At 32.5% G+C, this 24738-nt stretch overlaps 1 protein-coding gene across 2 annotated transcripts; it reads left to right on the forward strand.

The window, feature by feature from the left end:
• Positions 1-660: 660 nt before the first annotated feature.
• LOC124368577 lies at positions 661-24712 on the forward strand. 2 transcript variants are annotated; one of them, XM_046825820.1, is made up of 3 exons: positions 661-806; positions 22167-22313; positions 24275-24712. In XM_046825820.1, exons 1-3 carry the CDS (start codon positions 676-678, stop codon positions 24552-24554), a joined length of 558 nt encoding a protein of 185 aa, XP_046681776.1. In that variant the 5' UTR covers positions 661-675; the 3' UTR covers positions 24555-24712. The 2 variants fall into 2 exon arrangements, with proteins under 2 accessions (XP_046681776.1, XP_046681777.1); XM_046825821.1 differs by lacking the exon at positions 22167-22313.
• The last annotated feature ends 26 nt before the right edge of the window (positions 24713-24738 follow it).

Here is a 24738-nt window from a genome sequence, read left to right on the forward strand (position 1 = left end):
AATTTTAAGAATTCTAAGTATTATTATTAAAAATACTACATCCATTTTAAGTTTACCTTACTTGTTTCTGAGTTATTAAGTAAATGGAAAGTCTATTTTTCAATTTCAAATAGAAAGCTGGAGCAAAACTAATTAAATTAAATACATATATAAATGCATAAATATATTTGTGCCATGATATCAGTTTGGGACTAGGGCGGGCCCAAAGTTTTGGGTCAACTTCGATAATAAATCCATATTTTCTGTCCTTCATACTTCTAGACCAATAAAAGGCAAAAATTTAAGGTATTAATCAGCACATGATTTTGAAATGTAATTGTTTTTGTTGCAATACACTACTCAATAAAGTAATGACTTATCAAACATACTCTTATTCCACAAATATGCTTTGTTTTTGAATTGTTGTCTGAAATATATATATTTCAAAACAAAAAAGAGAAATGCAATTAAATATTATGTAAAATAACATTTCAAAGACCCAATGTTTAGAGAGGCAAAGCAGATTTGAGCTACTCATTTATACAGATTGAGTTCGTCTACAAAAGTTAGATTTTTAGACCATGTCTATAAGAGCACTGATGCAACAATGCGGCTAACAAAACAAAAGAAGCGGAGGTGCAAAAAGCAACAATAGACGACCGTTGTGTGATGGCTTGGTGTTCTGGGAGGGGGGTGATGGCAGCTGCTTGGTGTGCGCGCGCACCCAGCTGTGGTCGGTTCGACAGCGGCGACCAAAATGGCGAAGGCAACATCTTCCTGCGACCAACAGTTTGTTCAAATTCAGCGAAAACTTCGTATAAAACAAGGTAATCATCTTAAAATTCCCATATTAACACCCAGTACAAAATCCACAATGTTTCCATTGTGATGGAGGATGGTTGTTTTCTTATTTTTCTCTTGGAAACAAACCAGGAACGGCAACAATGGCTGCCAACTGCTCAAAACAACATAACCTCTATCTGTTGGGATAGGTTTTCTTAAAGTTTTCAGTGATAACACCAGTTTTCAGAAGTTTTGCAATATAGGCCTAACGTATAATATAGTATCGATTGAGTTTTAGTGTATTTTAGCAAACTAAAGCTGTATATAACCGATGTACTTTAAGTAAACAAAACATTTACAGTTTTTAAGACGCTCTTGCTATATTTATTTAACAAATATAAAATAAGAAAGATAGTTATAACAGTAACCCAGTAGAATATTAGTCCTAGGGTTTGAGAAAGTTGATATCCTTTGAGACAGTTTCTATAAATGGTGCTATGGTTTGTAAATCAAATGTTAAACAATAGAGGAGGTTTATCATTTGGTATTGTTTAAAGGAGGAAGAATTATAAAATTAGGTTATAATTATGAGTGAGATTTACATCAATTTAACGGTCTACAGGTATCGAACACTAATTATAAGGGACATGTTGAAAGTGATTTGGGAAATGGTTTAGTAAACCTTTTTATTATTGATTTATTTACTAGCCTCATGTATTTTCAAAATGTTCAATAGAATTTCTTGTATTTTCGTATTCCACGTTACACTTTACTTGGAACTTTAATAGGCTTAAATACTATATATTTAACACTAATTATTGTGATTTAGCAAATTGTTTAGTCATAGTAAGTTTTTGTTTAATTGCTTATTATTATTATATTTTATCCTGTTGAATTTTAAAGTACGTAAACGAGTTTCTAATACTTGTACTTCAGCGTGAAATATTCATATATACCATTTTATTAAGTAACTTAAATTATAATGGAATCATTCAACTTGTATTTTGAAATCGAATTCACAAGTTTTATAACAATAGATTTGTTTGTATAGGTTTAATAACTTATACGACATGCATTAAAACCGCCTGACAAATTATGATGGGTTTATTAAGAATCATACTTCAACGTTGAAAATATCGCTTTCGTATGTGAGTTTTATTCCTTAAGTTTTTGTGTTTGAATGAATACTACTATATTAATAAATAAGTAGAGCTTACGTAAGCTCTACTTAAGTAGTAGCTTAAGTAAGTCTTATGTAAGTTAGAGCTTACATAAGACTGTGTATATTGATTATGATTTGTCATCTTGATTGCTAAGTACTTGATTTGTTGAATTACTTTTGTAAAAATGGTGGAACCGTTGAAATAAATAAAAAAAATAAAAAATAAATAAATAAATAGTACTCTGCATTTTGAACTCTTACGATATGAAATCGCTCAGATCAAAAAAATATGTTCTGTAATATACAGCTGGTTATGGTTCATTGTTGTATTAGATTGATTAAATATAATCAATATTCGTTCAAGGTGTCCACGACTACTAAGAGAACTACATCTGGCCAACGCAAAGAAACCATTTAAGAATTGGTTTGATTATTAAGAAAATTTGCATTTAATTTAAATTGAGTCCTAATGCTCACACCAGCCTGAATTCTTAATGATGTTTTCTAGTCGACAAATATACTTGGTAATTCAAATTGAATCATAACAATCAGAAAGTTTATTATGAACGAAAACTCGTTGATGTAAAGGGTTTAATCATCATTACTTTTTCTTTTTTCTTCAAAAGAGTGATACATGATCATTAAAAATAAAGAAGTATTAAAATTATTTCTTCATCGTTGGACATTCAATCATATTTATCCTTCATTATAGTCAAAAATACTGGTCACGAATTAAAGTTTAACTGGGAATAAATCTGTAAATAATAATAATACTTCGTTGTATTGTTTTCAGAACAAATCATTGTGTTTATCAACACCGTTATCTTTTTAACAGAAGACAAACATAACTTGCCAATTGTTCTCGGTTTGATAATTTTAGAACAAACACTAAAATTATAAAATTAAAATACAGAACATATGTAAAGTTGACCATACCTGGATCATGGCAACAAATTGATCGTAGTTCTTAAAGTAATCCTAAAGAAATATTTGATACTTTCGTACAAAAGTATTGACAATACCGTAAATTCAGCTTATAAAAGTAAATTTGTGTGATATCGAAAATCTTTAAATTTTAGTTTTTCTTGAATCTCGCACAAAACCTGTAGGTGTTATTTGTTTTCGATTGTAAATCATCAGCATGACAAATTTACGTCATTAAATTTCTATTATATATTGTATTAAAATAATTTAACTACTAAATAAGAGCTAGATAAGTTCACTTAAGTGTATTTGTGTATTCTAAAAGCCTTAACAAAAATAGTAAATAAAAAATCTCCTCATGTAGCCGTAACTAAGTTATTGAGCTTTCACCGCTTAGTTTTACCTTAAAATTTCTGAGATTTCACAACATATGAAATTGGAATCTAAAGTGCAGTGACCTTGGACCATATGGATAGGACCTCACCTCTGGTACGCGGAAACGTAAATGGGGATTGATAAAGCTCCGAAACTCTAAAACTTTCACATAAACTAGTTTGCAACAAAAGAACAAAAGCTGGTCTTCGTTCGTTAGGGGCGTAATTGTCTGATTGTCTATGGTCATATCCTGGTTTGTCTTAAATTAGAAGGTTCCATATACCAGGGTTGAACGTATATCAATCCCCCCCCCTTTTTATTACGTCAAAAGCCCATATATGTCACAAACTATACCATTCAAAAAGGAAAGTTTTTAAAATAGAACTTATTGATAATATAGAATGCATAGGTTTGATGCAAACGTTTTATCTTTACTTGTAATACCTAACATTACTTGCTACTTTTCCTTTTTATTACTTGTTACCTTAACGCATAGCATCGCCGTCTTCGTTTAATGGCGTTATTTTCATTTTCACGAAATCACGAGATTAATTTAGAACTTTTTATAGAATTTATTACAGATGTGCTTTATGCCAGACTGTCCAATTAACTAGCTGTGGATGATGAATATCCAATCGGTGTTACTATATTCTATCCTTTCAATCTAGCTTGAATTCAAAATATAAAAAATTAAAAGTTTGAAATTTAAAAATTATCTAGAATATTTATAAGTCTGACCAACATACTAAACTTTATTAAAACTAGTTTATCACCATGCTCTCTACCTTGGCGTCAATGACGTTTTCAATCTAAATTTAAATGCTATATTTCATAATTTTTGAACGAGAATTTCAAAAATTCATGGTAAAATTAAATATGTGCCGTATTGTTAAGTATTTTTCTAGTGCAGTTATTGAAATATTTGGAGCTTTGACCAAAATATTGTTTTGAGTGAAATTATTTGCAAAATAGAAATTTGGTAAAACCTTACTCTGATCTTCACAAGCTCTATCTTAATGCCAAATCTGGACGAACATGTTCGGTTGATCACAGAATTTTTACGTAAAATAATTTATTGGTTTAAAACAATAATTTGCACGAAAATTGTGCACTTAAAAAGATCAAATATCAGGAAGGAGGGATTTGGCAGAAGATACTTTGTGTTTTAAAAACGTGTTTAACGATGATTATCTGTATTTTAATAGGCATAACTTTATATTTGAAAATTAACGATACCTTTAGCGAGACAGCTTGATCTAAACAATATTTGAATTTATCAATATTTGATTGTAGTTAAAAATAAAAACATAAATATGCATACACTGACATTTTTTGCAATTATATGTTTTACAATGTTTACATACTTTCTTACAAAATTAATCAATTTGAAATTTATGAACACGATTGTATTGAATTAAAGCGTGGCTAGGGACTTGAATAACTTAAATCAATTTGAATTCAGTACGCAGACACGCTTTCTCTAATACTCTAAACAAACGGGTCCACCGATATATCATTTGTGTCAGAGGAGTAATTTGTGACAAACGCCGTGTCAACATAGAGACATCGCCGCTGATGAGACTGATATATCAATTAATGAACAAACAGACAAACTGACAACCACATGCTACTGATAACAGTTCAGCGTTTACTAATTAGGTAATGCAACAAGATTATTCATTTTTCTCTATCTACGGAGGTGGTTGGCTACCAATTGCCTTACTAAATTTTCATGAGTAGTACAACTCTAGTAGACTTAGATTAATTAGGCCATAGTGTAACTTTGACATTTGCTCAAGACACGCAGTATGAAAAATTACAATTAGCATTTTAATGTGTTTTAAAATTGGAATATAACTTCGAATATAGTTCCTAACACATTGCGTACTTTTCATTTTAGTTATATAGTTAATTTGTAACATAAACCGTTTATTTACTTATTATAGCTTCTGAATAAATATTTCTACATTTGTATGTATTAATACTAATACGAAATAAAGAATGTGTTTAGTATGAGATTTGTGTAGTGATCTATAATAGGTAAGAGTCTCAATAAAATTTGTATTTATTAAAAAGTTTCCACGATTGATTACCCAGTTTTCTCAAAACAATTAACCTTTGATCTTATTTGTATTTATGACATAAAAAACCAGTATCTTAAAACAGTATTAAAAATTATTCAAGCATCCATACAAGAATACATTACAAATTGTAATTATGTTTTTTTCTGCGGAAATATGATATGGAATACACAAACACGTAGAGAGTTAATTACAAGTCAGACATTTCATTTTAAACAGTGTGGTTATAAAATTATAAAGTTAATTATTATGTGTTACTGAAATTAAATATTCAGCAGTATGATTCCTTTAAATGTTAAAATCAAATTTCTACGTTTAAAAGTGAATGTATAAATATTATTTTAGTTCTTTGAGTAGAATTAGGGTTTCAAAATAAATATAAAAAAACTGTACGATGTGTTCATTTTAGTTGTAAGCATATTCAAATAACCAGAGTCTAATTATATGAAATATGCAAAAAAATATGTACATCGTAAAATAAACTGAACACATGAATGATAAATATGTTTTTAGATTGGCGAGTAGGGCGCAGCGCAGCGCGACACGGCCTATGTTTTTACAACGACAGGTAGCAACCCAACTGACACAATCTTGATTACATCGACTGATTATGCCTACTGATGATCGTCATTAGATTTGTAAACACAGGAATAAACATACTCGCGCTCTGTAATCCCAAAGTTGTTGTTGGGTAAATTCAACATATTTAATACACAGTTGCCTGCTTCTGCCTTTTTTCAAGAACGATGTGTATATTTTCCGTTTAGTTTACAATTCAGATTACATAAATGAGGTTTAAAATAATACGAAGTTAAATGAAACAATAAAACTCCTGTTGTGAATTGAGGATTTTGAAACTGAATGTATTTTAAAAATTAAATGAAACCTACCCTACTGTTCATAAGTTCTTGGAATATAGGCCACAGGCCTACAGGACGTTTAAATTCAGATAACACGTGATCTAAATATGTACTATCAGTTTGTAGATATATACTTTTAATAGCGGGAGTAATTAACTCAGATTGAGTGTTGGTGTATATTTTCTTTTTAGTTAATTGTTCTATAGCCATAATTTATATGGTGTAAAAGACTATTAACTATGCGTCATAGGTAATATATTTATTCCTACTAAAAGGCAAGATGGATTTAATACGTATGTTCTGGTGTATGGTTACAACTATCTTTTGTGATTGAAGTTAATTTTTACCTGATAACAAAATTTACTACTTTGCTTTAAAGCTCAATAAAATATAGGTCAAAATGGATTAATTTGTTTCCTTCCCAAGTAGTTTTTTAACTGTGGAAAACAGAATATAGAAATAACACAGTTAGGAGCTATAATTCACAACCTACCAAATTAGTTTAATTTTCTATAAAGCCAATCTGTGTGCTGAAGATTTATTTACAGACATTTTTTGAGCTTGCAGGATACAAAAATGAATAGCATATCAAACACAGCCACACAATAAATATACAATTATAAATATAGGGGAATCATTGAGAGACTTCGAAGAGAAGATTTACTTTTAGTTCCCCATCTCTTAACGAAAGGATGACAGTTTTTAGACGTTTTTCTTTGTCAGTGTTACAAAAATAGAACAATTTAAAACCAATACAACACTGCCACAAATGATAATGAGTGCGCATTTTATATAGACTTTGATGATTAAACAATTTTATTGAAATAATTATTATACATTTATAGATATTTTGAAATTACAACTAATTGTTTAGTCTGGCGGAATATAATAGTAATTAACTAATGTACCAGCAGTAATACAGCATGGCTTATTCTCAGTGATAGTTCAAAGGATTTCTGAAACCATGAATTGAGAAGTTGATTGGATAACGAATTGGAAGACATTGGGATTGGAACAAATAAGTCGATCCATAACATTAATACTGAATATTACTTCGCGTACAATAACAATAATAATGGTTACTCTTGCATATTGAGAATAAACCTAATCTAAGTAACCACTTACCAAACTTAAAATAGTTTTTGGAAACTGTTGTTTATATCGCAATGTATGCGTATTTCCTAATTGTTTGGGTTTACGGCAAATACCCTTTTATTTGTCTATTTTTGCGATCCAAATGTGGTAATAACTCTAAAAATTCTAATTTATAATACAATTGGAGATGAAGTAAACCCGTAAGGGATAGGTTAACAATTGTTATGCACGACATAAGTCACTTATTCGAAATAAGTCATACCATAGTTATTGTACTATAGGCCTAGTTGAAATGTGACAATATACGATGCAGATATACTTTGGAAGAAACTAGGTTGGCACCATGGTTCTCTTACCCAATTATTTTTTACAGTTTTATAATTATGAATTTCTACTATTTTAAGTCCAGAATAAACAAATGCAACTTGTATAAAAAGTTTTCTATATTTATGCTCTAACATTTACTTTCCACGAAGTAATGTCTTGACCTACACATGTTTTTGTAGCAGATTACAATTTTCTTCACGAAACTCTCTGCAAAATAGAATCAGCTGTCAGCCATAATGTTAGTGTGATTTTAACTGGCACGTTCATAATTTGGAGCAAAAAAATTCGAGCGCAACACCTGATTCTGGTATAACTGACAGATGCGGTGTTTACAGCAGATAAATCTACAGTTTGTAGCGTCAAGTGTAAAACTCGATGGTTGGAAGCCCTCCGTTTCCCCTGTAGTAGCCGGGTCTTACGCTCGGGTAAATGTTGTTGGCGTCTATTCTCCGGGCAATATATCTGGAACATCTCCTGCTCTCTTCCTCATCTCCGGAGCGGCCAGTCGGGGGAACAGCTAATTATAAATAAATATAATAGACATACTAAATAGTTAGGGTAAATTATGATTATTTGGACTGTTTTGGGAGATTACTACATGGTTGTCGACCCATGGAGAATTAATTAATTTTTACCAATTTGAATAATTTACTTTATCGATTATAATGTAATTATCAAAATATTGATTGAATTTTGATTGCATCTGATTGTTTTTAAATTTCTCCATCAAATTCTAGTTTTTGTAGGCTTGGATCTAGATTTTATTACACCAATCGAGGCGGAGGAGGGCATGAGAACAGTATCTTTTTGTCTGCACAAAATTAATATAAATGTTATAGTAGGACTACAGCAATTTTAAGACATTTAATGTTTTCATTCCTATTATCAGTTATCAGTTTTTATTAAAAAATGTTAAACAACACTTCTTTTTTAAACTAACCATTCACCGAAACAAAGTATTATTTAAGTTTATGAAATAATTTGGGTAAAAATATTTAACAGGGGTTAACGTATACAAATACATGTAAATTTTGTATGGTGAATTCGTCAATATTTCATAATAAATACGCAGTTTGTCAGCATTTATTTTAAAGTCGCACATAAAGTTGACACAATTTTCAAATCACGAGCATATTTTGTAAATTCGTCTATGCAAAAATTAATTATTCGGGTGTAGGGCATATTACACACAAAAATTTGACTTCAAGCAATAAATCACTAGTCTACTCGGCAGTAGGAGGTTTAGAGATGATAAACCATTTAAACCATGACCTGGACCGGGAAGGAGGCTGTGATGACCCGCCAAGCCAGGCCGCCATGATTTACGGGCGCGCATGCGCAGCGGAAGGGTGACTCACCCCTGACTCACCCCCTGACACACTGAGGGTGGCAGCCTCAGCCTCTGCTACTAAACCTCCTAAAACAAGCCCTGCTGTCGCGATCCGCGATAAGCTATCTGCGATTTCGGACGACTCCATATTTTGGGACCCCGGGCATTATTGGGGTGTTATTAATAAAGATCGACATCCATCACCGACCCCAGACTCGGGCCAAATGACGTGGTTAATGTGTTAATGGTTCTAGCGCGAAATTGAAATCGCAAATGGTTTCTGGGAAGTAAAGATAAGAATTAATTTACCATTGGAAACCAAAATTGGAGAACAATGAGTAGTTTAATAAATGGATTACAAATTTACAAGAAATTAGTGTCAATTACAACGCTCGAATACTATAACACAATGTTACAGTGTAATATAAACTTAAATCAGTTGATATAAATAACAAGATAACTAAGTGCTTATCTCAAATCCAGGACACTAGAAATACGTTATTCCAATAAACAAGCATTTTTTTAAAGGTGCTCAGAGTACGCCAATACATTTATTAGCGTTTTATTTCACTCTTTCCGATGCATGAATTACAGTCATGAGGCTCAGAATAAAAATTATGGTATATAATACACATTTCATTTATATTAATTTAAACATGTACAATCTTTAAATTTACTTAAATAATAAAAATTTAAAACTTTAGTTCGAAGTAGTGAACTAAACATTCGTCCATGTGTGTATCGTGCATTCCCATTGGCAGTATACCCATTTCATCCTCAACCGCTCTCTATCTCTGTACACCTGTTGCATTCCAAATGCCACCACGATCCTGGCAGGATAGGATTGGCCCTGAAATCGGTTTATTCTCAAGGCTTCTCTAAAACTACCGAGATTAGTTATGTTTGTGTTCCAGGGACATATTTGTGTTTCTGGTGAACTCGAAATGTCAAGTCTTAATAAGTAATGTCTTAATACTAACGGAAAGCATACCGTTTTCAATTTGCAAAATTAATTAAATTTACGATATGGAATAATGGGGTTATGTCGAAAGCAATAGAGAAGTAACCTAGTTTAATTTTTAACTTTAACGAAGTATATATTCATGTAAACTAGATATTGAATAATTAGTTATATAGGCCTACCTATATATGAATCGGAAGTAAAAAATACAAGTGTTTGACTATTCTCTTGTAATCATTTTGCATGTCATGTTAAATATGTAACATATAGGCTAATGTTACATTTTTATAAAAAAATAAAAAATTAATTTTCGTGTTGTGTATGATATAAAGAGAGTTTAGAACTTACGAATACATATATCTCGTTATGTTATTTATAACATTCAAATTAGTGTTTCACATAAGATAAACATATACAAACTACAGTATTGAATTATAGTAACTTGTTATTTTAGATTGATGAGTCTATTTCAAGACAGTCTTCTGTCTTCAAATTTTGTCTTATACATCGAGTTTGAATGAATATGGAAACTTAAATAATGAACAAATAAGTAAAAACCTCTCAAAGTAAAGACCTCTAAGAAGAAAATCAGTCAACATGTAAAACAATATAAACGACCCCACCCCCCTTTTGCAATCTTCACTCCCTAGCTAAAGCGTACAAAAACAGAAAGGCGTTGAGGGCTGAAGGAGGGTGATTTAATTGTTCACCACTAATGTACGAACCAACTAGTAAATAGTTCTTCAGCTGATCGATGAGTGAAACCAGCAAATAATTTCTTTAGATTTACATCGTAGGAGTACGCTACATTACATGTTACGTAACAGGTTCCGCTGAAGGTGTATACACTATTTCAAGACTACAGTTTTTCTCGATATATCTTACGGACAGACAGGCTGCCAGACAGAAAAGAATTTTTTATAAACCGCAAGTACAGAGAAGAGAAAATACCCTAATGAATGATAGACCTCATTACAATCCAATGGATAGTAATGTGCTTTCATCAAACTCATTCTTTTATATATAGGAATTAAGGTTCATGGAAAATTTAAAGTTTACAGATGGAGTAGTTTTCGAGATATCATGCAGATAGTTAGACTACAAAGAGGCTCAGGAAATTCCAAAGAGGAACATTCCCACCACGAATCACTTTGTCCGTAATTTAATTTTTTTTTTTTAGATATCCAGTGGAAAGCATTCACACAGCCAGATAAACAGATATAAGAGGAATTTTGTCAGAACCCTTTTTGCCAGCTATCCAAAATTTTGCAAGTTTTACAGCTTATATATCACTCTAAGTTATAGGTTTTGCTAACGGTCAGGCAAATCTTATGGAGGGAATTGCACCATTATCGGACTCGATCTTGTTAGGTTTTGCTAACGGTCAGGCAAATCTTATGGAGGGAATTGCACCATTATCGGACTCGATCTTGTTAGGTTTTGCTAACGGTCAGGCAAATCTTATGGAGGGAATTGCACCATTATCGGACTGGATCTTGTTAGGTTTTGCTAACGGTCAGGCAAATCTTATGGAGGGAATTTCACCATTATCGAACTCGAGCTTGTTAGGTTTTGCTAACGGTCAGGAAAATCTTATGGAGGGAATTGCACCATTATCGGACTGGATCTTGTTAGGTTTTGCTAACGGTCAGGCAAATCTTATGGAGGGAATTGCACCATTATCGGACTGGATCTTGTTAGGTTTTGCTAACGGTCAGGCAAATCTTATGGAGGGAATTGCACCATTATCGGACTCGATCTTGTTAGGTTTTGCTAACGGTCAGGCAAATCTTATGGAGGGAATTGCACCATTATCGGACTCGATCTTGTTAGGTTTTGCTAACGGTCAGGCAAATCTTATGGAGGGAATTGCACCATTATCGGACTCGATCTTGTTAGGTTTTGCTAACGGTCAGGCAAATCTTATGGAGGGAATTGCACCATTATCGGACTCGATCTTGTTAGGTTTTGCTAACGATTAGGCAAATCAAATCTTATGGAGGGAATTGCACCATTATCGGACTCGATCTTGTTAGGCTTTGCTAACGGTCAGGCAAATCTTATGGAGGGAATTGCACCATTGTCGGATTCAATCTTGTCTTAAATATCATATGATTGCACTCGTCTGCTTATCAATTTATTATTCTGTAATTTCCACGTTGCCGTCATGGTTATACATAATACCAATATAACTACGTTCACCAACACATCCCATGAATTTACAATTTACATGTACCCTCTTTGAACTCGATGTTCTTCATAGAGAAATGAAGCTTTGGGCTAAATTTGAAGTCTGTTTCTCAAGATATCGTGTGGACAAACAGGCAGAGAGAAGTGATATTTTTTCAGCCTTTCGAGTAATAGGCTTCGCTAACGCTCAGCAAATAATTGAATGCCGCTAATAGATTTGGTTCCGCTTCGTTTATTACAATCCTGACAAGACTGTTACTCTGTGTACCAAAATAACATGACATCACATGTGATGTTTATGTTGTGTACGGCTGTTTTGTAACAGCCTTTCATATGTGTGTCCACGGGATACAATCAGTTATTATACAACCAGCTGTTCAACTGACTTCAACTGTGGTTTTCCTACACTAGTGGCATCAGTAAGTTCTTAAATACATGCTATTTATTAATAGCTTTTTGTTGACAGTTTGGGAACATTATGTCAGCACATTTGTGGACAGAGAGATATGAACACAATAATCAAATATGTCAACACAAGTTTCATTTTACAGTCCTTGTCGAGAGTCGTGCCGTTGTTTACTTCAACCTCTTGCGTTATACCCACCGTTACGTACAAGATTGTTGCATAAACCACTATAATAAAGTCCTTAGCCTTCACAGGGTTTAAAATACGAAGTAACATGTATTCTTTGTTTGAAGTTTGTTTTTGATAGAAGGTTTGTGAAGGAAAGAGGATTTCTTCGGACATTTGCTATCGTTCAATGATAAAACTATGTGTCTAGATCTACAATCTGATCTCTTCGTCAGGTAAATAACTAACCCAACACATAATTAGAAACTAGGTTAAAATAAACAAATCATACCAGAGCGTTGGGACACGCGTAAATCAGGAATCATAACCACCATGTTGTGTGTCAAATTCACTAACTCTAAAACATGCACTTAATAAAAAACTAAACACAACACTAATTAATTAAACTAAACTACAGAATACCGGTCAAAATAGGTCTAACAATTCGTCGACCAGCCACCTACAACATATATTGGAAGGTCATTTTCACGAAAAACTTGATTAAGGACTTTTTTCTTTATTTTATTCCACACGCATTTAGGCACTTTGTTCATCATAAATGAAAATGCGGTACAAATACAAATATATTGCATATTTATATGCTTTAGAATTCGTTATGTGAGGTGCCATATTGTCAGATTAATTAATCTATGAAAAGTATAAGAAGTTTTTCATTTTATTATGCTTTTATTGGTATTAAAATATCGTTATAAAGACTGATGACATGGATTTGAAAATTATTTACAGTTTTTTAGCGTTACAACAGTCTTAGATAAAATGCCATAGTACTATGGTAACTAACATTTTCAGGGAATTTACCACACTCAGTGATGTCCACTTGTTCGCTTAATTTACGTTTTTTAAGAAGAATTTCCCACTCCCGCGTGCTAGAGAACAGCGAGTGCCGTAACCAACACTACACTACTACACGTGAAAGTGTACTCCCCCTGCATTGACCCAGACCGAACGCATTACGGAAATCATTAATCAAAGCAGGCTGAATAGAATGGGAAGGAAGAGTAAGGAACGTATACTAAGGTTTTTAATTGATCCAAAAATACGTCGATTGTGCCATAGCCTATGGGAGAAGCCGCGTGCACCGGGCAACAATGCAGGGGGAGATTCAAAATGGTTCGGTGAGGGGAGGACATCCATCTTAGTTTGACGGGAGCGGTCGTAGGGAATCATTACTCAGCCAAGTTGGCAGAATTGGGCGCAGAATGGTTCAAATTTTAGCGTTCTCTCTGTAATGAGATATTTTGAATTCTTCCGTAAAAGAGAGTGTTTTAAAACTATTTCCTAGAACGATACTGATCGTTTTAAAATCATATTTTTAAATGTAAGTATCACATTTGAAAGAAAATATTTTGGGAAGATTCTTGCCGAGATGTACTTTTTACAAAATAAGGGAGTGAGTTAGTACATAGAGATACACTGATATAAGGAAAATGTCATGCCCTGGCAGGACGTTACCCACGATATAACTGTGTACGTTTTGGCAGTAAATTATCTAGAAACAAGAAACACTACAATAAGTAGACAATAACTTTACATATACGAGTTTTATCCTAGAAGAAATCTAAAACAGTGTTTGTTTGCTAACTGATACGGCAACTGTTACCAATGGGGATTCTTTCCAACTATCTTTGTAGAGAAATTTCCCATTCAGTACCAATTACGGCAGTTTTAACGGTAATCAATAATACGTTAGGTAATTATTTTAATTCTATCTCAAAATTAACACAGATTTTGGAATTCAAAAATTTGTATTACTTTTAGGTAACCCATGGAAATTCCTCACTCATTGTATTATAAGAAAGGAAAAACGCTCTTAAATTAGTCAATGTTCTTATGAACATTAAAAAGACTACAAATCTACTAAAACAGAATGTACATTTTTAGCACCTTCAAAGGACTTGGTTCCTTATTAGTGTTTTATATTAAGCAAGAACTAATAACCACCATATTGAACACCATTCAATAATTTTTCGCTGTAACATAGTGTTATTTTTGCTTGCAACGTGTTTTGAAAGTGAAGAATAAATTAATTTTAATTCATTGAATTTGGCCCAATAAATTTGGAATAATTATTAACGAATTAAAGTTTACGGACCGATTAAATGTATATGTGTACTCTCCTTATGTAGGAATCAAAATAGTTTCCTCCCGAACACAGTGTTGATTAATTCAGCTCTTAATACCTATATAAACTGGAACAATTTAAGGTAAAAAAGTTTCAAAAGCCAGTCTTCAGCGTTATAATATTAGAATTATGTACCTTTATTGATATAATCTGTAATTTATTTCCAACAAATGCTCATACTGTGTTTTAAAATAGCGGAATTTATACTTTTATGAAGCTAACTAAAAACAGTATAGTAAGTCTAATAATTTATAGAGCTATGTTTACACCACCAAATAGTTTACAACGTTGACACTTCAAAATAAGGTATGAAATATTAGCTCTCCACTTATGAAAATTTTTAAAGTAAATCTACATATCCTACGTACAAAATTAAATAAATAAAGTATTTGACATCGAATGTTTGTGTTGCAAAATCACAGAATGAAAGTTGAAATCTATAGCTTATAAATAAGCAAAGACGTAGGTAATAAACGAAAGCTCAGTATTCGAGATTCGAGATGTCATTGCACGTACAAGACACAGTTGACGTTTCCAGGCAAACCGCAAAATAATACGAACTATGTTTATTCATAAACGTGTTTACAATTTTAAACATTTATAATGTATATGATTTAAGTAGTTATATGTAAATTCTTTGTTTAAATAATGTTATTGTTGACGATGTATGATTGAAAGGATAACAAGATTTCGAACAGTTGCCACCGTTTTATGTTGCAGGAAAAGGGTACAACGTTTTGAGGATTGCAATCTATCTTCTTCTTTAAGTGTAAAAGATTTATACTTACAATACTATAATACTTAAACGCTAATCCAAATCAAGGTACAGTAATGGACACGCCTAAGCCAAAAATATGGAAAACAGAACAAATTAGCCTACGGTGAGTGTATTTTAACACTTGATGTCGAGGATAGGTTCCAATCCTCGAAACGTTGTGTTCTATTCATCCAACATAAAACTATGGGAACATAACAAGTTGTACGCCTGCGCTGAGTGTATAAAGTTTTTTAACACTTGAAGACGAGGATAAACTCCAATCCTCGAAACGTTGTGTTCTATTCCTGCAACATGAAACTATGGGAACATATCAAGTTGTACGCCTGCGGTGAGTGTATAAAGTTTTTTGACACTTGGACGAGGATAGACTCCAATCCTCGAAATGTTGTTTTCTATTCCTGCACCATAAAACTATAGGAACATATCAAGTTGTACGCCTGCGGTGAGTGTATAAAGTTTTTTGAAACTAATTTTTTTAGAAGAGATTAGTTTCTAAATATAAAAACGTTATAGTTCAAAAATCCTGTCATAGTGTAAGTAAAAGTTTCAACGAAAATATAACAATATTAATTATATACTTATATACCATCTATATATATATATATACATATATATATATATACATATATATATATATATATATACATATATATATATATATATATATATATATAGATTGTATATAAGTATATAATTAATATTGTTATATTTTCGTTGAAACTTTTACATGCACTATGATAGGATTTTTGAACTATAACGTTGTTGTTGTATATATGTATATATATATACTGTCCGCTGAGACAACTCCGGGTGGACGACTTAGGGTAGACTGTAGTAACGGAGTAGGACTGAACGCGGCGCGAGGCGCTGCTCCGTGGCCGACATCCATCTAATTTGACAGGTGCACCTCCGAATTGAGTCAGGGATCATTAGTCAAACTCCATCACTCCAACAGTCAATATCATTGGCTAATGCGTTCGCCCGGTACCACTGACACTGCTATACTCCTCCGACTTGGTTTATTTCAGTTTCAGCCAAAAGCCACAGTCGACAATCTTGGTGCTGGATCAGAGATCGGCGACTGAAAATACTAGGACCATTAACGTGTCAACAATGATATTTAAGACAAACCAATAATGTTTTTATAATCATTATTATTGAACATATTTTTAATTTAAAATTCATATATATCTATACCTAAGAAATCTGTATTCAATGAAATGGTGTAGGCCTATAGATGAGGTTCTAATCGTGTCTTATAATTAAAGTACACTGGTCTCTAACGATAGAGAATTGTATATTTTATGGAATCTTTAATAAGTTTATGTCTGAAGAAAAAGTAGTGCTTTATACGTTAATCTTAAAAAATTATACTAAAAAGTTGTGTTTTTTCCCAATCGTATTATAATTCAATTAGGGGAGGGGAACTTGTCTTGTGGTATCAAATAAGAATACAATATTGTGTGACATGTTGCGTCAACAAAACTTGATGGTACAGAAGATCAACAGAAAATTTTTATCAAATAACTGATGTGGCCGAAACTCTGCAGGTCCAATGCCCACAAAAGGTGCATTATAAAACCACGTTTACAGGTGCGCTAACACTTGCATAATTTGTTGATTTAAAGATGTTATTTCCGATATTTCATAATAAATATTGAATCTGAGTCTCATAGCTCCTAAAGATTGTTGTAATTGAAACTTTACGGATACACAACGCCACACTTTTGGCAGCTCTATTAATCCGGATTTAAATTAAAAAATTGAAACAGTTTACCACAGACCTATGCAGTAAGCAAGGAAATTACACTAATTTACGAATAGCGTATTAAAGTTTGAGAAAGATCAATTTTGATTTAGTTTTGGCACACGTAATGAATTTATTTATTATTTTAATTGGTAATCATTTTTAGTTTTCCTTTTTTGATCCATCCAATGTTATGGAGTTGCTAAGGGCTGATGCTGCATTTTAATGACTGCAATAATACATAATGAATTCGCATTCAGGAATTTATTAGTGACATACATTTTCTCTTTTGTTTTACTTAAATTTTTACGCAGTCCTATGTCGATAATTTTTTTTCATTATGTGTAGTACAAATGTGTTTTCAGTTGGAAATTTGTATGTCACACATGTCTCCATCCACAAAAAAGTATTATAGCTCTTATTTAGAGTGAAAAAAGATGAAAAATTTTAGGCCTTTCATTTCCTCCTATTTGTTATCATAAGAAACAAACAAAAATTCAAAAATAGAACAGTAATTCATTAAAAACTTGCCTGCTAAGCTTTTCCTATCAGAGGATGAATAAGTCAGTCCTATGTTTCATTTTGAGTTTTTCATGAGTAGATGAGTTTCCCAGAACCAAGCGCTGAGTGTGTGACGCGATTCCGAGCCCAATGTTAGGGGGTGTTAACTGCCATCCATCTCGGTTTGACAGACGTTCCAAGTATTGAGTGCGTCTAGCACATACCGACATACCTGCTCTACCCTGCACTCTGGCGTCACTTGTAACTGAGCATTCTGGATAACTTTAAGTAATAATTACAATTAATGTAACCTATTCCGAGAATAAACAAATATTTGTTACGCCTAAGATACAAATAAATCTATTGGGACAAAACTACATTTGAAATAGTATGAACTCATTTTAATTAAATTTTTAATGTACAGGGTTAGATTAGTGTGATTAAAGTCATCTTTTAAGGCACAGTAATAAGTACCGTTGATACACGTTTTTAACTCTGTTTGAGGTTTCCATATTCTCAAAATGGAGTTGTGGAAGAAGGCAAAGTATTGAAACTCGACAAACCTTTGAAGATGTGTATCTCCATACACATAAAAAGCTCCCATAAAAAGCAGCTTAGAAAACTAGATCCAAAGCAGCTAGAGAAACCCATTATCGTGTCTCTATAAAAGAAGGCAGCTAAAAAACTTTTGGAATGTCATATTTAGGTAAACAAATACTGGTGCCTTTTTAAAACCATAACTGTTTATTTATCCGTTAAAGAAAATCCATCCGTAAATTACTAGACCGGTAATTTTTTTGATAAATAATTAATACAGATTTGGTTACTTATTATACCAAATGTATATTATTGGAACAACATAATTATTTTGGAAATGGCTTTGAAGGTTTTATTTAATGTGCAAACTTATTGCAGGGTACAGTTATGTTAAAATATTTTTCCCGGTTAATCTATAGGCCTATAAAACCTGTTCTGGCATATGCCAATTCTAGTTCACTCATGCTATTTTAAAAGGTAGATTATAAGTATATTTTATTGCAGTGCAAGTTTACGAAATCTATCTCGCGGGGATAACTAAACTAAAACTTTCGCAAAAAAAATTGAAGCTCAACTTCCCAACTCTTATGTAAAGATGTATGACTCTGATTGGAGTGAAAGTAAAGTGTACGTGTGAAAGTAAGTAAGATTGTGAATGACGTCTGAAAATTTATATATCTTTAGGACGATTTAGATGCAATTTAAACATTGCTCACATGCTTAATGTTCTTATTATTATTATTATTATTACATAAAGGGCTATTATTTACCCATACGTCGTGTTTTATAACATCAAATGTTGCTTCAGAGCCAGACAGCAGGTGTAAAATGACATTGGGTCTTTCCCCATGAAAACAATGTTAAACCTCATGCACGTTTACGCCATTATTTTTTATCGAAGAATTATGGGAGATGTCTAATTTTAAGACATAATTAATACGCATCCAAAGGCGTTTAAGATTTTTTTTAGATATTTTTCCGGGGTATTCAGGAAGTATTAAAACTTTTTTTTACTATCAAAGAAGTACACACTAAAAATACAAAAAAGCGTTTGGATGCGTATTAAAAAAAGGCCGTCATAGGTTTGACATTGTTGTTACGGAAAACTCGCAAGGTCATTTTATTACAGTCGGTTGGTCAGACCGTTGCTTTGAAGGTCAATATTTTCATAACTAAACCAAACTAAAACCAACAACTTAAGTCTAATAAATTTACTTCGTGCTTCTATCAATTTATAGAATTTAAATGGAAAACATGACTCAAATATTTTATGTGAAAAGTTTTTTATTTATTTGTAAGAAATGATATGTGATATATCTTTTCTGATATATGTGAGCTTCCTTTTGAGCTTGACACTTAACTGTAATGTTTCATTTATGTTAATGCAGAGGTATTTGCAGTTGATTTCTACACGCCTTCTATTTCAAATATTGAAGGCAAGAAAAATAAAAGTAAAACGCTGGACTAAGTGAAGTAGGAGAACTACATTAGTTAAGGTTAGTTTGTACGCTTGCATGCCAATGTCCGTTGGATCATATACCAGTTCATGATTTGGAAGCTTTCAAATTATTTATGACTTTATTTAGATCTTTGTCTAACTCCTCTCAATATCGGAAAAACCATCCAGGTGTGACAAAGAAGAAACACTGATGATACAAAAAGAAGCCTAAGTGAGTGCACGCGTATTGTTTCAGTTTTAAAATTTGACAGCTCTGTATTGGTGGAACCGTGGTCGACCCGGACTAGTTAAAACACAATTAGGCGGATTGACAGTGACGGGACCAAGGCAGAGACTGGGACAGGCGAAGGGGAAAGAGCGGCAGGAGAGCAACTCGCAGCTGGCCAATGACGTGAGGGTGGAGCGGGAGGAGGTCTGCAGATGTCCAGGATTACAGGAACAGGAAGCCGAGTGTCAGCAACACCCCTGGTGACACTGTGCAGAACTACTTCTGGCTTTGACACGTCCTTCAAGTAGCCTCCTGACATCCTTGAGGAGATCCAAAGGATGGGAACTATTTATTCTCACCGTTTAGCTGTGAATCGTACGTTAACACCCTCTATAATGATGCGAACACACTAAGATTCTGATATACAGTTTGTTTGTTTGTGCTACAACGAAACAAAGTGCTAACAAGAACATCGAGCTGTTTTCAGATTGAAAATATATATTACATAGGTTATGTCCCATAAATGTCCACTTTAAATTCCTACAAACTCATTTCCCAAAAATATGTCCGTAATCACGGTTAATAAAACCGTCTTAAGCTACCAAAGATAATTTACACGTTCCAGTTGATAACTTTCAACTCGGTTTGCGGTAACAGATCTTATTCTTATAAAAATATTCATCTGGATGTTATTAGGAATGTTACTGATTTTTTTTAAGTACATACACATAATATATGTAGTATGACTAAAAATGTAATATACAAACATTCCATAAATCTATTGATTTAAAAAAATAAAATATTATGATGTCATTTTATATTTTTATGTTTCTACACCCCCTACACTTTCTCTGGAAACAGAATAACGGGTATTTCTGTTTTACAAAGTTAAATTATTAATCTGTAGTTGCGGCACTAGTAAAAGATCGCTTACTCTCTCACCCATTCTGTAAAACCGTTTTTATAAAGAAATATATATATATATATATATATATATATATATATATATATATATATATATTTGAATATCAGTAATACACATAATAGGTCACACAATAAAAGCTACGATGAAAAACTTTTTTATTTTAAAGTGATAAATAAATGGTTTCCGGTACCATTAAATATTCTATGCTTCGTTATTATCTTATTATCTATTGCCTTATTTCATTGCATAGTTATAATTATTTTTATGTTTTTTTTATTACCAAACAACAAATTGTACAATAAAACGCCACTGGGATTCATTCAGTCGCTTCGTGAAATATGCATAATTTAATATTTCTCCACATTTCTTACATGCGTAGCTCAAACTTTTTAATATATAAATAATGTATTGATAAAATCAACAAATATTTTTTTAATCTGAGATGATTAAATTTATTTCAATTATAAGTCTAAACAAATTTGATTGAAAAAATTGATATTTTTAAAAAATAAATTGAGTGTAACACATGATAAAAAAAATATATCGGACATAGACCTTTACTAAAATATAGTTGGTTTATGGAGACAACCTTAAATGATTTAACCAGAGATATTGCAAATTTAATATGATTTGTGTATATTCATGGTTGTGTGCATCCAGAATTTTAATTTACATGTTACTTACATTATCCTATTAAAATAATAATTTGATAAAGAAAGCAAATAGGTAATTTGTGTGTGTGTGTGTGGTAACATTGTTTTGACATGCTTACTACTAGATAAACATTTGATTAAGACCTGTAGATTTTAACACGAGTCTTAGACCTTCATACCATATAACTATGTAATATCCTTATACTTTTCAGGTGACAAAGTGTGTTACAATAACAGTGGTATTGTTTTGTTTTGAGCCACAAAGCACAATTCCCACAAGAACCTTACAAAATATGCTAGTAGGCTATAATTTCTGATTAATAAAATAAACATTACACTGTTCTAGTTATTTTATTATAATTCCAATTTTATCAGTGAAAGTGTAAAATGTCCAACTCATGTGATTCCCTTCGAGTCACATCGGATGTAACTACTTCTGCTACATAATTATTAATAAGAAGTTAAGTTTCTGTCGTTAGATCCAAAATGATTATTTCTGTAAAGTTAAAATTTCGAATAGAGTATTTATAAATCATCCAGATATACTCACTGTGTAATAATGTTTTATTTTCTTTAGACTGAGAGTTTTCCTCCGAGTACATAAAAGCAGACCTCCGTCATTAATTCGTCGTCGCCGAACATCACTCCCATTCCAAGGCGCTAAACCAGTGTTGAATCCTCCAAATCACCCCTTGCTACGATTAAAACATGGCTCAATTGAAATGTAAGTGGCTTACGGCTTACAAGGGAGCGTGCGAGGGGCAACAGGGGGTGGCTTAACATATCCACCGTGAGTGGCGAGGCTACCGACGGATTATAACTTTGCCGAGATTGGCTAACTATGTTTCATCACCAGTGACTCTGTTCACGGCCTTATTTCAGATTTATTAGGCCTACTGTCAAACTTTTTCAACGTGGAGTAGATGAACTGTAGGTGTTGTTGGATGAGACCATATACGAGAGATAAAATGAGTTTAGTATATTTTTTGAGAAGGCTTCTCAGCTTATGAGCGCAGGGGCCCGGGTTCGAATCCCGGTTTGGTCACGATGTTTTCACACACTAACAAATAATCATTTGAATCTATTCTTAAGCAATGTAGTGAACGGGTCCAGACTATAACTTAAGATCATTCATAAAACACTGGTCTGTTTCCATCTAATCTATCACGTAATTTCGTCGTAGTAAAACCTTAGAGAGCAGGGTAATTCTTGAATTGGAATTGTATTTTCTTTGACATAGTTTAAGGCGTTCATTTCTAATAGCACAATGAGTAGGCCTAATAGCAACTTCAGTTGACCAAACAGTATTGGCTTTTATGTTTTCTTAAATGTGTAACGAACCTTTAAAATATGTTTCAAAGTTCTCTACAAGAGCCAGGCTGTAGAGAAATTACCTTGAGTTTACCACCATAAAAATGCTAAACTGCAATATGCACGTCAAGGTTGCCTTAGAAGTAAGAATATGATAAAGGCCTAATGTAAACATTAAATAAATAGAGCTAACTATAAGGGATGTTAAACTTAAGGAACATTACACCCTACTTTTTTCTTGGAATTATGAAATATATCTAGGCTAATTTTAAAGACATTTTTACATCACATCCAAATTATTTATGTTGAAATATAACTTTAAATCACTGACCTAATTTAAACGCATAAAAGATGCCCAGGAAAAGAAAACACAATATTTTCACCAAATTATGAAACGCATTACATATTGATATTTGAACTGATATAAAAACAACAACACATTACGCTATTAGTTAATACTTGAGTTAATATTATACTTACATTCGATTTAAAATTCATTTTACTATAACTATTGGTACTTCAAATATTACACATTCTAGCCAAGAACACTGTTTTTTACTAACTCAAGTTAAAATATTTATGAATGCATCACATTTGAGTAAGTGTAATTTTATATGGTTCACTTTAAATTGCTCCCAAGCACCATAATTACCTAATTTATACTGTTTCAATCCTGTATTGTAACATTGTAACTAAGCTATTGCATTTCAGTTATATTTGGTAGTATAGGAACTAAAACTGAACAATTTACATTGATAATACCAATATCCTACATTAGCATGAAAAACAATTAAAAATTAAATAAGTTCCTCACTTTTTAAAACTCTCACTTCACTTTTATTATAATTACATGACTGGTAAAAACACTCTGGGTTATTAAATAAATGGTTTAATAAATAGAAGATTACGATGGCCTCAAACGCTAAAATAATTAATCACGTAAATTGCTCAGAACTCATTATTGTTAAGAATTTTTTCAAACACATTCTTTAAATTCAAACACTTATTTGATTATCTTATAAAATTCATAAAAACTTTAAACTATCGTTGGAACAGGTTTGGATACGTTTTATAATTTTAACGCTTTCTCGTTCTTATGCATTTGATCAAAGTTTGTGGATATCAGATTTGTAAAGACAAATGTATACAGCCTATTATTATACTATTACACCTCCCAATACTCTACCGATACTCAATTAGTCCACTCATTTGGTTTCAGCTGTATTATAACTGTATTGTGTGGGAAGTCGATATAAAAACATTCTGGACGGAGAACGGGTTTCGCCTAAAAGTTCCAAGAATGTTTTGGTCCATATTTGATTCCTCAGATCTTCCTTTTATCATCTGAATACGAATGTTTACGTCATGTTGCAGGTTGAAGAGCGCTTGGAGAGGAAAAAACCCAGGAGAAGAGGGTGACAGCGACAGACATGGAGACGGCGACAAGGACAGCGACATGGAGGTGGTAGCGGCACGTTTGAAAGTGAAGCGAGCCTGCTGCCATCTGGCCCACAACTGGCCAACCAGCAGTAATTGTCACCATAGCGAGAATGATGGCTCTAAGATTTGTCGGTCGCTCCACTACATTTCGCCCAGTATTTCTAACTGTGGAACGATCTGTTTATGGCCTCCAATTTGTACCACGGCTTCCTGACCCCTAAATGTGTCTTCGGGTCGCCTATTGAAATGTTGCATCAAGACGAAGTGTTTTCCAACATCTCTTCTCTTGTTTTCTTATTAGTTGAACCACTTAATTGTTGTTTATCGCTACATGAATGCTTGTTATGTTTATAAACTATTTCATTTTTAATCTTCAATGTACTATTATTTCCCTTAAT

The sequence above is a fragment of the Homalodisca vitripennis genome, chromosome X, assembly GCF_021130785.1.
Source record: "Homalodisca vitripennis isolate AUS2020 chromosome X, UT_GWSS_2.1, whole genome shotgun sequence".
Classification (NCBI taxonomy): domain Eukaryota; kingdom Metazoa; phylum Arthropoda; class Insecta; order Hemiptera; family Cicadellidae; genus Homalodisca; species Homalodisca vitripennis.